General features: G+C 35.2%; 1 protein-coding gene across 2 annotated transcripts; it reads right to left on the bottom strand.

Moving 5' to 3' along the window:
• Positions 1 to 363: 363 nt before the first annotated feature.
• Positions 364 to 5,658, bottom strand: LOC113775324 (cytokinin riboside 5'-monophosphate phosphoribohydrolase LOG1). 2 transcript variants are annotated; one of them, XM_027320151.1, is made up of 7 exons: positions 5,219 to 5,658; positions 4,029 to 4,126; positions 3,840 to 3,870; positions 2,940 to 3,039; positions 1,395 to 1,465; positions 1,142 to 1,285; positions 364 to 777 (listed from the first exon to the last, which is right to left on the bottom strand). In XM_027320151.1, the coding sequence occupies exons 1-7, from the start codon at positions 5,336 to 5,338 to the stop codon at positions 685 to 687; spliced, it is 657 nt and encodes a 218-aa protein (XP_027175952.1). In that variant the 5' UTR covers positions 5,339 to 5,658; the 3' UTR covers positions 364 to 684. The 2 variants fall into 2 exon arrangements, with proteins under 2 accessions (XP_027175952.1, XP_027175953.1); XM_027320152.1 differs by lacking the exons at positions 3,840 to 3,870; positions 4,029 to 4,126; positions 5,219 to 5,658 and adding an exon at positions 3,335 to 3,566.
• Positions 5,659 to 14,848: the final 9,190 nt, after the last annotated feature.

Genomic DNA, 14,848 nt, shown 5'->3' with positions numbered 1-14,848 from the left:
TTTTTTTTTTTTTAAATTTTTTTGTTAACCAGATTTTGACTACATATGATTGATTAGTCATCGGATAAGATGAAACATGGCAGTCGGCGTTCTTTTGTCAACAAAATCCATTAATTCCACATTTTAAAGTCTTTACACCATCAAGTCAAAGCCAAATGGGGCATGGTACGAGCTTAACACCATCAAGTCAAAGAATTAGCAGAAACATGAGATTCAGGGTTTGACATTCATCTTTTTTAGGGTCCTACATTTTTTTTTTTACCCAGACGGTGAAAGATAAACCTCGTTCACACGCTCTAGGTTCAGCCATAGCTACCTATCTATACTCAACCCAACCCAGCCCTTTAATCCTCTAGTGTATGATTACAAGAAACTTTAATTGCTTATATTGCATAGGTAAATGCAGCCCACTATGAACTTTCTTAAAGACAGGAGGATTATACGACAATTCCAGAGTTTTCTTTTCCCTACTTACTAGTTACAACTTGCAATGAAAACTATGCGAAGGGAATAGAAAGATGTCAGCATTGAGGTCACTTTCATCTCAAAATTTACAAAAGAATTCCCCTCGCAACAAAAATTCCAAGAACCCTCCAGTCAGACAGACCCTTTTTTTTTTTTTTAAACTGCTGCCATAAATTTAATAATCTAACAGCTCCCTCGAGTGCAGCAAATCCCAATTTTTCACCTTGAGATATCATAGTTTGGAGGATAGCCAAGCTGCTCCATCTCCCAGCTCAACTTTGAAGCAACTCCCTCGTGGCGAGGAACATATTCCTGAAAAAAATGACGAGAAATTCACATGAACAAAATGTTTGTCAAACTATTGCATTGCCTGCACTAGTTTGGGTTACAAGTAGCAGCTGCCAATTCAGCCCCCAAAATTAAATGGCGTGTGCATGCGCAGTTCCATCTACTTTCATAAAAAATGAACAAATAAAATTTTACATCACTTGTTTTGAAACTTAACTCATAAAGTGAATGCAGAAAACTTGTTGACTAGTTTAATTTCCCAAGGTTTTGCTCTTCTTCTTTTTCAAAATTGTAGAGTGACTGGATTTCATTTTGCTTACACACACGACAATTCAGAAGAAAAGTGCTCAACATTAAAAACTAATGCTTAGCTTTTAAAAACATTTACCTCCAATTTCTTGACCAGCTCCTGAGCTGTTGGTGCAGAAATAATGATATGGCGCGCACTTGGACTGATGAATCCTTCCTCCACAGCTTTGTCGATGAAGGACAACAATGAATTGTAATAACCATCAACATTCAGCAATCCCACCTGCAAAATGTTTACCAGCGTTTACTGTCGGAGGGTTGTCTATTCAGATCCCATACATAACAGCTGAGCATGTTGATTAAATATGTAAGAGTTGAATATCAAAAACTACCGGCTTATCATGGATACCAAGCTGAGCCCAGGTTATCACTTCAAGCAGCTCCTCAAGAGTCCCATAACCACCTGCGTGAATTGACATGGTCCAATGAGCAGTTAGTATAATATACCTTTGCGTGATCGGAATGATGCTAGGATACGCATTGGCAGTTGAGGATCATATAATCATGTCAAGTACAAATTTTAATGAGAAAAGAGATGTATGCGTTGAGCTGAAGACATCAAAAGGTAATTACTTGCAACCAGAAGAAGGTCAAATGCACCTTTGACAAAGAAAAGATAGGGATGATGAATTATCGCTTGCTACTCTAGCGTCTAAAAGTTGACTAATCAATCAGTAGAGTGCGTCCTTGATTTGAGGACTGAATCTGAGTCCCACAGGAAATGAGCATAAGACCATCTACATATTACTACAGGTAGTGAGACAGAGCCACAGAGGAGAGAGCTGTAGCAGGCACAAGCAGTTACGGCAACTGTGCTACTTTCTTCTCCTCTACCTCGCAATGATAATTTGCTAAGGAACATCCGTGAGGTGGCACCAGAGGGCATGACCACAGTAAAAGCTTTGTTTCATGAAGTAAAAGGTCCCACACATTGTGGAGCCCATTGAATGTGAGAGGACTTCTATGGATTCGCAGAGCAAGAGGTACTTAGTTAGATCCAAGACTTGAACACACAAAGTGAAAGTGAGTTTATTTCACAATTAGAAGCTCTAATTTTCAGTGCAAGATGTTGATAGGTCAACAACTAGGGTTTGAAGGGTTGCTCTCTAATCATGTGTCTCGGGGTTCGTGACAAGCTACAGAAAGCAGCAAGTTTGTGATCATTTATTTACACTTGGACAGTGCTTTCATACCATCACAACAGCCTTTACTTAGTCAATATCAGAAACGCATATCCATTTTACCAAAAAAATGCAAAAGATGCAAATCCACAATGGAAAGCTTTCTTTTAGTATTCCATTTCCAATAGGAAACGTATTTCCTGATGAGGAACATAACAGATGGCCTCATAAACGCCTCTATTTTAGCACGTACTTCTATTTTGACAAAATAGTAGCAGTTGAAGAAAATCCCTGAAAAAGAAATAAATAAAGTAAACCTTCCCACCCCTGATGATGCCCCCCTCTTGAGAGAGACAACCAAGACAACGGACACTAAGCCGTATACAAGGCAACTCCTCGTTCTAGTTTCTTAAACCTGTTTCTTGATCCAGGAGTGTTATTCAAGTTAATTTTCAGCAATGAGTGTTCCTCCACAAAAAATATAAAATATAAAAAGGGCACGACCATCAGTATGGAAAGGATTATTAATAAATAGTTTCTTCTCTTTTTCTCCAGTTTAAAGTAAAAATCAAGCAAGGGGTGGTTCAGTAAGTAGGACACTTGATTTACTGTGAAAAGAATCATAACATGAGAGATGTGGTAAATCCAGGGTGCCAAAATTAGAAAAATAAAAGCACCTGGATGCTCTATCTTTTCATTAATCTGCCTTGAGATTTTAGTGCAAATACGAGAGTTTCTGCAAAGTTTTACACCAACCTGGTAAGGCAATAAAAGCGTCTGAGTTCCTAGCCATCTCTGCTTTTCTTTGATGCATGTCTGCCACTGCTTTCACTTCCCCTACTGGTTCACCAGTTAACTGAGAAAAAGGTACCCATTCCCAGGAAGAAAATTATTAATTTCCGAAACTGAAATGAAGAGAGAGAGAGATTAAAGTTTGTACAGGGGTGCTGTGCACTTGTGCAGTCAAGCAATGATGAGGCATGCAGGAATGGTGGACTTAATCCAGAACACTTTAAAGTCTCCAGAGGCCAGAGACAGTAGTCATGCACCACTGGATATAGATAATTTAAGACTTATTTACATACATAAATCGAGAACTTCAGCCACAGAAAGAGACGACGTAAAAAATTTACAGGGAAGCAAATACTCACAGCCAAACAATGTAAACGAGAGACGGGGAGACAAAAGGCAAAATCAGAAAAAATTCTTCGAACCCAAAAACTCATACTACTAGTAGCTGTTTCGAAATGCAAGCTATTATAGTACACCAAAAAGATAAGGCCACGGAGGAGGCAGGGAGAGATAAACTCTACTGAGTAGCCAAAATGAAAAAGAGATATACGTAAAAAATGCCCAGATAAAAGCAACATTCATTTAAATTAACAAGTCTGTAAACTATTATTCTAAAGTCAGTCAAGGAGGAAAGAGAAAGAATGAGAAAAAATTACTACCATCTATCAATGATTACGAGGACCAAAAAAAAAAGAGCAAATAAGAATAGTTAAATCTCACAACAAACTGATTCAAACCATAAAACAGGGGGAGGAATGACAACATAGTAGCACGGTGGGGCTTCTTGTTCACAAGATACTATTCTACTCCTATTAAGAAAAGGGCAAAAGGCTTAAGACTTTATTAAGGCATAGCAGACATTACCTCTCGAGGCATGAGCGTCTTGGGAATAACTCTACAGAGAGACAATAACATGACAAAAATTAGTTTTAGTGAACAAGTAAGCATAAACTCCTCATTGATTATGTCTGTCAATCCTCTGTTTTCTCTTACCCTGTTTTTGAGAGTTGTGAGGGAAATACTACACGAGGAACGGAATGGAAGGAACCTTACCCAAGAACATGCCTACCACCATTATGAACAGCTTGTGAAACCAAACCCATCAGACCTATGCTGCCTCCTCCGTAGACCAAATCAATGTTCCTGGAGACCTTCAAGAACATCCAAAAAGGCACAACCCGTAAACCCCAGAACTTCAAATTTTCATTGGCAGCTATTTCAATACTAAAAATTGGAGACTTAGGTTTATCAAAGCCAGTCCAGGCTTTTGGAACCGTTTCACATGATAGCTCCAGTTTAGTCAAGTTCTTGCCCTTTGCAGAGAATCAAAAGGAACATTTTTTTTTTTTATTTCAGGACCCTCGATGCAAAGGCGGTTTACTTTTTCAATTTTATCTGTTTATTTTACATCTTTAGATACTGTAAATGATGAAAAAGGTTTACTCGAAGGTAAAATATGGGTTCTGTCGAACTCATAAAAAGATAAGGTCAATTCAGTACATTCTTTCCATGGGCTCCTTATCAATAACTATCAAGAACAAGTTAGAGAAAAGGGGTATAGAAAAAGCAAAGAGTGAACGAAAGAAAGAAAGGAAAACCTGTGGACGAAAGTTACAGGACATATTGGAGAACTGAAGGTGCAGATCATAAAACAAATAAAAATCTTATCTTTCCTGTGTAAATAGGAAAGCAAGTCGAAGAAAATACAGCAATGTGTGACCCTCTCCCTGGCGGGAGAGAGAGAGAGTACAAGTGTACAACATGCAAGGCACCGAAAGCCTGAAAGAAAATAAATGAATAAATGAAAAATAAAAACACTCCCAGTAAGACCGCATTTGCATGATGAACTGAAGACAAACCAAAGCTACTCGTCATGGAAGCAGCCAACATCGAATTCCGGAATTCTGGAAAAAGGCCATGAACCAACTTGAAAAGAGAGATAGATACACCAATGCGGAGAAAGTTTTGATTGATATTTCAACCGAAACCCATCTCAAATCACTTGACACAGACACCAGAAAAACTGAAAACGACACTTCCCAGCGGAAAAGGAAAAAGAAGAAGCACGCCGCTTGATAGAAAACGGCACATTGATAAAAAACCCAGGTCAACAAAAAAGAAAGGATTTATGTGTAAAAAGAAAGACCCAATTTTGGAAAATTTTGAGGTGAAGATAGCAAAATCAAAGAAAGCAAAGAAAAGAGCAAAGGAGAAAGGCGACATCTTTGAGAGAAAAGCAATACCAATTCCCTGCCAAGCTCAATAGCAGCGTCTTGGTAGCTAGTCTTCTTGCCTTGGCTACTACCGCAGAAAACACAAATCCTCCGGAACTTTGATTCTTTGGTTTCGCATTCCGTCTCCATTTTCCTCTTCTTTTCTCTCGATATATAAATTACCACCGTCTTTGTCTCTATACAACCTTTTTTTTTTCTTATTTTGTAGGGTATTGGGGTTGGAAAAGGGGTGGGGGGGTGGTGGTGGGGGTGTTCTAATTAGAATAAATGGCCCTAAAACAATAAAATTCCTGTAGCAGTTGGCAAAGGTGTAACACCGGACGTGCGCCGCAGAGGAAGCAATGCACGTATAGGACTCTGCTGCTGCTACCGCTAACACTGACGCTACAAAGGATGGAGTTTTTGAATATGGCGACTGGCGAGCTTTTTGTTTTAAGACGATTTTTGCGTCTGTGTTTCGGCTTTGGTTCTTCTTTTGGGCCTCGCCCTTGGTTGTTTATATAGAGCTGTCTTCGCACGTGACACTGTATTAGCACGCTCTTGTTCGCAACTCTGGTGGGTGTGGGACCATTGTCCTACTAATCCTCCTATTTATTGTTAACATTCACTTGCCAAATTTGAGCAATGCTACTACTAATTGTTTTGGCTTAATATTAACGTGGTCCACACGTTAATTGGTCCTCTCCTATTCGTTTTCTTCTTTTTCTTCTTTTTTTTTTTAAATAAAAAAAATTGCGTTTTTATTTGTAAATTCCTTCTCTGGGATTTAAGTCCTGGACATCCTAAAATACATATGGATAGAATTTTAAATTTGGTATGGGTAGACCCAAAATATCGTCCCTATCTTATCACGGACACCATTTTATGGATGGGTGTGGAGGAAAAATTGCCCAAATCTTAATGACGTTTGTCCTTTTTTACATTTTTCTTCTACTCGTTCAAACGGAAAAGGGAAAAAGGATTAGATGAGGGATGGTCATCGTAAAGTCTACTTGATTTAAATGCCAAAATAATCTGCCTCCTATAAGAGAAAATAAAATCCAAATTACGAACTAATTTTTACACTATTATGTCCTGAAAAAACGCAATTTCGTACTAATACAAGCATCCACTAATTAATAATGGCCCAAAAACATGAAGGACTGCTTTCGTAATACACGTTACAAATTAAGAAAAGCAAAATTTTTTTAAAAAAATTTTGACGGATATTTGGGTGTACAAGATTAGATTATTATCATTTCAATCAAGAATAAACCTTATTCGGTGGACTTCGTGTCTTCCGAAGCTCGTGGTAAAAACAAAAAAGAAATAACAAATGCATTTCTAGGTCAATTTTCCGGAGAAAAAAAAAAAAGAACAATAGAAGAAAGCAAGAACACGAAACTCTAAAAGATATACTTGTTTTCAGAAATCGCCCTTGAGATTTCTAACAATTGCATTGATTTTGCTTGAGATTTGAGAAATTTCACCGACCTCCCCCATCAAAATTTTGAGACCCACTACTTACCTCATTCAGGGTAAAATCACTGCTCTACCCTAACACTTCAAGGTTTATTACAAACTTAATTTGTTTAGGGGAAAAAATCTTTGCAGTAATTAAAAGACAAAAAACTAGTAATAAAATGAGACTTTGTTGAGTTTCAGAGCACAAGTTCACAATAGATATAGACAAGGTGCTTTTTAATCTATACATACAATAAATTGTTAGGCCATATAAGTTGTTCAAACGTTATAATGCAGCTGGAATTGGAAGTTGAACCTCCATGTCCCAAAGTTGAAGTTTTCAGGATATCTTCAGTCATAAAAAATTATGACATTTAGAGAATTTGAAGATTTGGAACTTGATCACAATTATAATGTCGTGAAACAAAGTTGGTACTTAAGTGAATATGTTAGCAATTCTTTTCCTTTTTCTTTAAAGGGTCTATGGCACGTTAAAGAATTTTAATGTTTCTTTTGTCGGAGGTGAAAGGAAAAATATAAGATCAAAGGAATGAAAGAACAAAAGACATAATAATGAAAGATTTTAAAAACCATAAGATTCAAATACAGAATTACAGTGTATTTTTGTCTCACAATGGATCACGGGAGACCGATTTAAAAACAAAATATGAAGGAAAATGGGACGGAGGTCATAAAAGATTGATAAACTTACTAAGGAAAATTTTCAACTGAATTATCAAGCTTGAATAACTTATATGGCCTAATAATTTGTTGCACCAGTGGATTAAAAAAATATTGTCTAAATCAATTATGGAATAAAATTAAAGAAAAAAAATCCATAGGGCATTTGTGAAATAAAATTATCGTCTCACTCATCAAAATACCTTTTTACCTTTTTAATGATACTTTTTATGACTTAGGGTGTGTTTGATAAAATTAAAGTTTGAAATTTGAAGTCTGAATCCATTAAATTATTGAATTGTTAAGTATTAAATTTAATATATTTGAGTGTATATTACATTCAGTGATAAGTGAATAGTTTATCACTTAATTTTGAGAATAAGTTTTGCTTAGAAAATTAATTGCCACTTAATTAATTAAGATGTTTAATTTTTGGTTATCAAAAGATTTGAATCTATTAAATTTAAGTATTGAATTAAATTATCAAACAGGGCCTTAGACTTATATGTTGCCAAAAATTGAAAAGCAAGGGAAATTAGTGAAAATTTTTAAACTTTAAAGGAGGTCAGTGTAATTGTCAAAAAATTCAAAGGGAGCTTTCTGAAATTATCCCAAAATGTTGCAATCGCAAGTTTGACTGCTCTTATTGCTGGGCATTTATATTAAATTATTATAATGCAACTATAAAGTGCAGCCACCGTCACGCATTGTCGTTGATAAGGGTCATCACTGCACAGTCGGTTGAAAAATGACATACTACATTTGAATTTTTTTTTTTTTTTTTTATCATTGGCGCATTTATTTCAATTTTACTGTAGATGCAGATGTTCGAACCCCTGACCTACAGTTAGACCTGCATCTTATACTTCATCGGCTGACCAAACCAACCCAAAGCAAGTTGGTTGACATAATGCATTTGATTGAATCATCGACTCAGACACTCAGCATATGTAGTGCCGAACCAAAAAGACACTACTGCATATAAGCATCCCCTGGGAAACTAATCGGTTGGATGACGTAATTGCTAAACACAGCATCACCCTTTGTTTTTGTTTTTGTCAAATTTTTTCTTTTTTACCCCTTTCTGCTGTCTGATCATTGTTTTAACCTATAAACTAGCAGTAAAGCTATCCCTGCATGCATTCCTTGGTCCCTTTTGTCTCTGCAAGACTGCAACTTGAAAAAAGCTTAGTGCCTTTCTAACTGGAAAAAGGCTTTATTAATGCTTGCGGGATAGTTTATTTTTTTTCCCTTTCTAATTTAATGTAGATGCATGTCAGTAAGGTGTCCAAATTGTATGGGCTTATTGATAAGTAATACTCACGAAGAGGAAAAAATTCAGGATTTTGAGATGGTGGCATAGAGCGTTGTGTGCATTGATGATTGGAATAAACATGTGGGTAATGGCCATTCTCCTTGTACCCAAATCCACCCTTCATTTGCCAGACACACTTGTTGTATTGGGAGGAAACATTTCGTTTTTATTACACGCCCCCCATTCTATTCCCCATATCACTTCACTTAGCATGCTGTCCTCCCACACTGCTATCTGCGCATCGCCCAGGATCAACACCCACCCGCCCACCACACACACAGAGGCTAAAATATTAGTATTATTACCATGAAAGGCATTTCTTGAATTCTTAATTACTGGATGGCCTTGTGGCACCCTGAAATTGTTTAATACTTACCAAATAGCAATACTACGTTCTTTATTGTTGCCAGGAATGCAGGAACTGATCAGTTACTGAAACCCTACCCCTCCATTTTTAATTTTTGATATGATATGAAAAACCAATGTTTATATCTTAACTAGATTTATTCACGAAATAATTATGTATAAGCAAGCATTCTCCAATCCCCAAGTTGGCTAGGCCTTTCCGTCTCTTCTGCCTTTCCATTTCCCTTAGTGTAGGCATCTATCCACTTACAGCTAGCTACACTACGGATACTACTCAGTAATCGGTACTTATTGAGATTATAAACGTGTAATTACTATTTTTACTGCTAGTGTCGAGCATGTACTAATACAATATTTGTGTACCTTGTGCATGCTTGCATGCGCATTTATCGCATGTTTTTGTGTGTGAGTGAACCGGGGGGCATATATGTATGTATGCGTATGTTAGGCTGCAGTTTTTCTTCGGGGGACAGGTTAGCTAGAATATTATATCAATTTCTCCTCTTTTTTGTATTTTTCTTAGGGTGTGCTATAATAAGAGTTTTTTTTTTTTAAAATTTTGCATGGATTCGACTCTGATTATCAACATGCGAGTCAAAACATATCCTCGAACCATATATCATGTATAGAATTCTTACAGATCGTCCATCAATATAGTCCTCATATCAGTAATGGGATCCGAACTTTCGACCTTTTATGCGAAAATGACCCATCTTACCGACTTCTCGAGGGATAAGAGCACCATTAATCTTAACATTTTTCTGCAACTTCAAATGAATTAGTAGTCTTCTAATGCTTCGGCGGACTAGGGCACAATCATGGCCCGGTTAATTTATAAATAATTTCCTCCTTGTTCTGAGAACTTAATAGTACTAGTAGTGATAACGGCACATTCAATGTATGTACAAATTTTATACATTATTTTTTTGTTTTTCACGTAAATCAAAATGATATAAAATTTTATACATTCAATGTATGCCGCTTCTAGGGTTTTATGCATTGTATAGATAGGAGTTTTGAGTATGGGCATCTGATCAGCAGTTCGCATTTTGGATGATAAAACATGTTTTAATTGCAATTTGCATCCTTGAATTATAGCTGATTAGCAGCTTCAACCCCTAAACTTATTAATTTTAGCACTTTATAGCACGAACTTTTCTTACTACATTTTTAATCGAATATCTTTAGTACCCCCAATTTGGATATGTTTTTCTTGTTTATTTAGAAACAGTTTGTAAAGTCTTTAGACAAAAGTGGCTACGTTGTTGTTTTTCAATCAACTTGAGCAATGCGATTTAAATTGATGGTATAAGGTACTTAAGTGCTAAAATTGATGAGGGTTTAAATTGCTCAGCAGTGATAGTTGACGGGTGCAAATTGCAGCTACCCCATACAAGAAAATCAAAGTAGAAATGACCAATAAAAGGAGAACAAAAGGAATAAACTATACTGACGGATTGGGCAGGCATGGCAGGGTCTATTTACAATACTTTTGCACTATACGAAAATCGTTTTGTTTGTTTGTTTGTTTGTTTTCTTTCGTGTCTAAATATTGTATGGTCCAATTCCTGACATTTTCTTACCAAAGTAAGAAGGGCGACAAATATCGTATGGTCCAATTAATTCGGAGCTATAGTCCCAAGGCTACTAGTGAGGCGAACAGCTATATACTACTGTACATAACAAGATTTTAGGATTGCTACTGTATGATGAGACCGTGGTTCTTCGTTTTCAGTGTACCGAGCTAATACATTGAATGCAAGATGGATCGGTATTTTGGTTCAAGGACAATGCACCAGTAGGAGATGAAATGCCGCGAGATGCGAACAAAGTAAATAAGAACAAGCTATCAAGAATTTATTCTGAAACTTCATGCTTGGCTCTGCAGCAAGAGATTGAGCTGAAATCACGACTGCTGGATCTATCACCCTTTTAGTCCTACCAACATCCGACCCATCCTTTAATTTTCCATCATTTCCCAATGGATATGAGGATTGTATATTCGAGTCCCATAATTTTCTGGATCTTCAAAACATAAACAGGGCAAGTGTTAAAATGAAAATTACAATCATTAACTAGTTAATTTATCAGTGAATTAAACTGACTAATGTCGTGTTTTTTTTTTTTAAAAAAAAAAAAAGAAAGAAAGAAAGAAGAAGATCTGATGAGTTCTTAATTTGTGGTATTGTCCTTCTGGCGAGTGTTGTGTTTGTCTTGATAGAGGGAAGAGGATGCTGCAACGAGAACTCCATCCTGGCATAATTTATAAAAACGGAAAAAAAAAAAAACACTTTAAATCACTTATGATGAGCTTTGTAATGATTATCAAGTGAGCAAATTGGAACTCAGTTTTGAAATCAATGTGAAAAAATCGAACTTTTCCTTTTCACTTCCCATATGGGGAGAATTAATTGTGCTTGGAGACCGATTTGTCATCTTCGAGTACGCCAACCAGTTTGGCTGTTATAATTTGTCAAAGCAAAGACCTAACAGAAAATGATTTAAGTCACCACCATTTGCGCGAAAACTTTTATAAGCCAAGGACTTCTTTGTTACTAAGTCGAGTAATAGAGTGACTTGGTAAGAGTGTGAACTAAAATAACAATTGAACTATAATGTTCCCATAATTCTAGGTGGTCTGAATTGTGTAGTTTAAGTTGGGGCAAATATATTCAATTGCCTTGGTTTGATTTGCGACAACATATACACTATCACCGTTGGATCCATAATACATATGAAAAAAATTGAATTTTAAATTGAATTTTTGCATATTTGTCATTCAAATTTGTATAAGACACGATTCAACATTTCCAATTCCCACGATGTGATCTTCTATTTTACGAGCATATTATTTGCACTTCCATTTTTGTTAACCACACTTCTACTATTATTTTAATCGTATAGTTTCATTTATTATATTATATGATAAAACAAATAAAATGGTGGAAGTGCAAATGACAAAAAACATTTTTCATAAATTAACTCAATAAATTAGTTTATGCATTCACGTACCATTGCTCCGAAGTTGCTTGTGCTGCAATTATCTTTCATCACGTCTTTGTGTAGTGATGACTTAATGCTTGTTCTTACTTCTTAAAAGAGTAGTTTTGATGAGAGTGGAGGAATGGGTTAGGTGGTACGAAAGAAGGGAATATAAATAAGAGATATTGGGTTCAAAGCTTCTCGCTTACATTAGAAAAAAAATAAAGGGAAAAAAAAGAGCAGCTTTGATGAAATTTCAAAAAAAAAAAAGGATTTACTTTCGAAGATTTTAAACAAAAAAAAAAAAAAAAAATCAACACATGTTCTGAAAAGCTACTAAATCTGTTAGGACAAGGCATTAATGGTTAACTAAAAATTAATGGTTGCCGCCCTTCTATATCTTATTACCTTTCCAATCTCATAATACTATGCGTCTGTGTGACTGCTCTCTATTTTCACCGCTTGATCCACTGCATTTACTAGTTAAAAGTTTCGATTAGATATAAGGTATAATTTCATATACCTCCCTAAGAATGATATTTTTTGTAACATTTTTAGCTCCCTTTGGAAGAAATACAAGAACGAAATTTTTTTTATTCTAATACTACCCTTATGTGATCCTACTTTATGATGCTTACAACAACAATAAAAAATAAAATAAGATTAAAAAGTGAAAACATGAGCAGTTATAAATGCAATAATGAGTAAATTTTTTAGATATACAACAATTATTGTCCAGTATAACAAATGAGATGTTTTGGAAAGCATACTACATTCCTAGATATATATTTAGTCATTGGATCATTTTTTGATTAATTTTGACTAATTTATAAATTTTTTATAAGTATGATTTATATTATAAACCATACATGTGAAGAGATTATTTTAATTTTAGGGTCCGCTTGTTTAGGGTGAAAATGTTTTCCAGGAAAATATTTTCCTAATTTCCCGTGTTTGGTTGCACAAAAGTTACTGAAAACATTTTCCTATGTAAAATATTTTCCAAAATGCATGCATCCCGCCTGTAGTATGTTCCAAATTTACTGAAAACATCTTATAGTATGTTCTTTTTTTTTTTTTAGTGTAAACAGGAGGACTCGAACCCAAGACATCTTCCTTACACTCCCTCCCCCATACCACCCAACCCAATCCTCCTCCTAGTATATTCAAAATAAAAAAAAATCTCATCCTGCTCATCCTATGCTAATAATTAATTATGTATAATAGGGACATTCTTTTCTAGAGAAACTTTCAGCAGTGAGAATGCAAGATATATGTCACAATAAGCATTGCATGTGATTAATATTTGACACTAAATGGCCAGCAATTTGTTTATTGCTTAAGGAGATATTTTTTATTCATATATACATTTCTCCAAGATTTTTTAAAGTTAAACAATGAGATAAATTTTCTTATTTTGCATGGGAAGAAGTATGTAGTTATAATATATAGAAAGTAAAGATAGAGATAAAAGTGAAAATATTTCAAAAGTTAAACAAACACCAGAAAAATGAAGTAAGAAAATATTTTCAATAAGCTAACCAGACACCTGAAAATGATGAAAGGGAAATGATTTTCATGGAAAATTACTTCCACGGAAAATATTTTCTCAAAGAAAACATTTTACTTCCAACCAAACAGACCCTTAGTACAACTTAAATTACTTATGTATTACAACATATTTTCTAAAAGAATTTTCGACTTCCTTGTAATTCTCCCACAAAAAAAATTTCAAGGTCTTAAATACCTATCAAAATTTATTTCTGGTAATATGACTTGGGTACGCACAACCAATTGCAAATTAAGTCTGCATAATTTTATATATATATATATATATATAATTAAAAGGTAAAGCATTTTATTCTCCAACCAAACCAAAAAAAAAAAGTAAAGCATTTTGAAGAAGATTTGGTTTAGATCACGTTATGTACCCCGGAAAGAAGGCAAAACAAGCTCTAGCTTCTAGGTTGTTTGTTTGCGGATTTTAGCCTTGCCAAAAATCCCCATCACATCATATTCATTAAAATTTCCATACTTTTGGTCTCTACTTTTATGAGTTTTCTTGTCAGTTGCTAAAATCTTGGACAATATCCAGGCGGAGCTGCAGCGCTCCAATCAAAAGCATAAATAAACTACAGTTTGTGAATTATAGCTTCAAAGAAGATATATACCCAATTGACTTCCCACTAGCGGGAGTGCGACGCGCAGCACCAGGCATTTTTGGGAGCATTGCTGGTAAATATTCATCCATTCTTAAGAAAACACAGTAGCCCTAATACCGGTAGCATATAAGTGTGTGCCTTTCTTTTTATTTCCTGCTCTGGATTAACTAACTCCCGCTTCACGTAGGAAACTCAGAGGACTAGCATTTAATTAATTTTAATACTCACTCTGTCCCATTTTGATAATCCTATAGTTTTCTTCACGCAATTTATGAAAGGTAGTTAATTTTATTGAAAAAATAAATTTAGATTGCTATTTTTCTAAAATATCTTTACATTAAATAGAGTACAACTTTATATTAATTATTTATGGAAACTTAAACTGATGGTTTATGAAAATTTGAATTGATGGTCAAGAAAACCTACGTAGAATAAGGGTATTTTAGAGAAATCAAAAGATAACTACATTCTTCAATTAGAAAGCCGACTACAATTTGGGACAGACAAAAAAGGAAAACAGGACTATCAAAATAGAACGAAGGGAATATTTTTAATTTTAGTGATGGCCCCAGAGGTGATAAACCTGATTAGTACGGGATACTTGCATCACGGTTGCTTGCTGGTAGTGTGATATGAGTCTGATGTGATGCAGGGCACTTATATGTGATTTCGAGTCTAAAAGACTAATTT

Source organism: Coffea eugenioides, chromosome 6 (genome assembly GCF_003713205.1).
Source record: "Coffea eugenioides isolate CCC68of chromosome 6, Ceug_1.0, whole genome shotgun sequence".
NCBI lineage: Eukaryota > Viridiplantae > Streptophyta > Magnoliopsida > Gentianales > Rubiaceae > Coffea > Coffea eugenioides.
The sequence above is the reverse complement of the archived record's forward strand: the minus strand, read 5'-3'. Positions and strand labels throughout refer to the sequence as shown.

Coding starts and splice junctions, on each gene's coding strand:
- LOC113775324 (XM_027320151.1), bottom strand. CDS start 5,338: ATGGAGACGGAATGCGAAACCAAAGAATCAAAGTTCCGGAGGATTTGT. Junction 4,127..5,218: donor TTGAGCTTGGCAGGGAATTG/GTATTGCTTTTC, acceptor ATGTTCTTGAAG/GTCTCCAGGAACATTGATTT. Junction 1,466..2,939: donor CGCTTTTATTGCCTTACCAG/GTTGGTGTAAAA, acceptor CAATTCACGCAG/GTGGTTATGGGACTCTTGAG.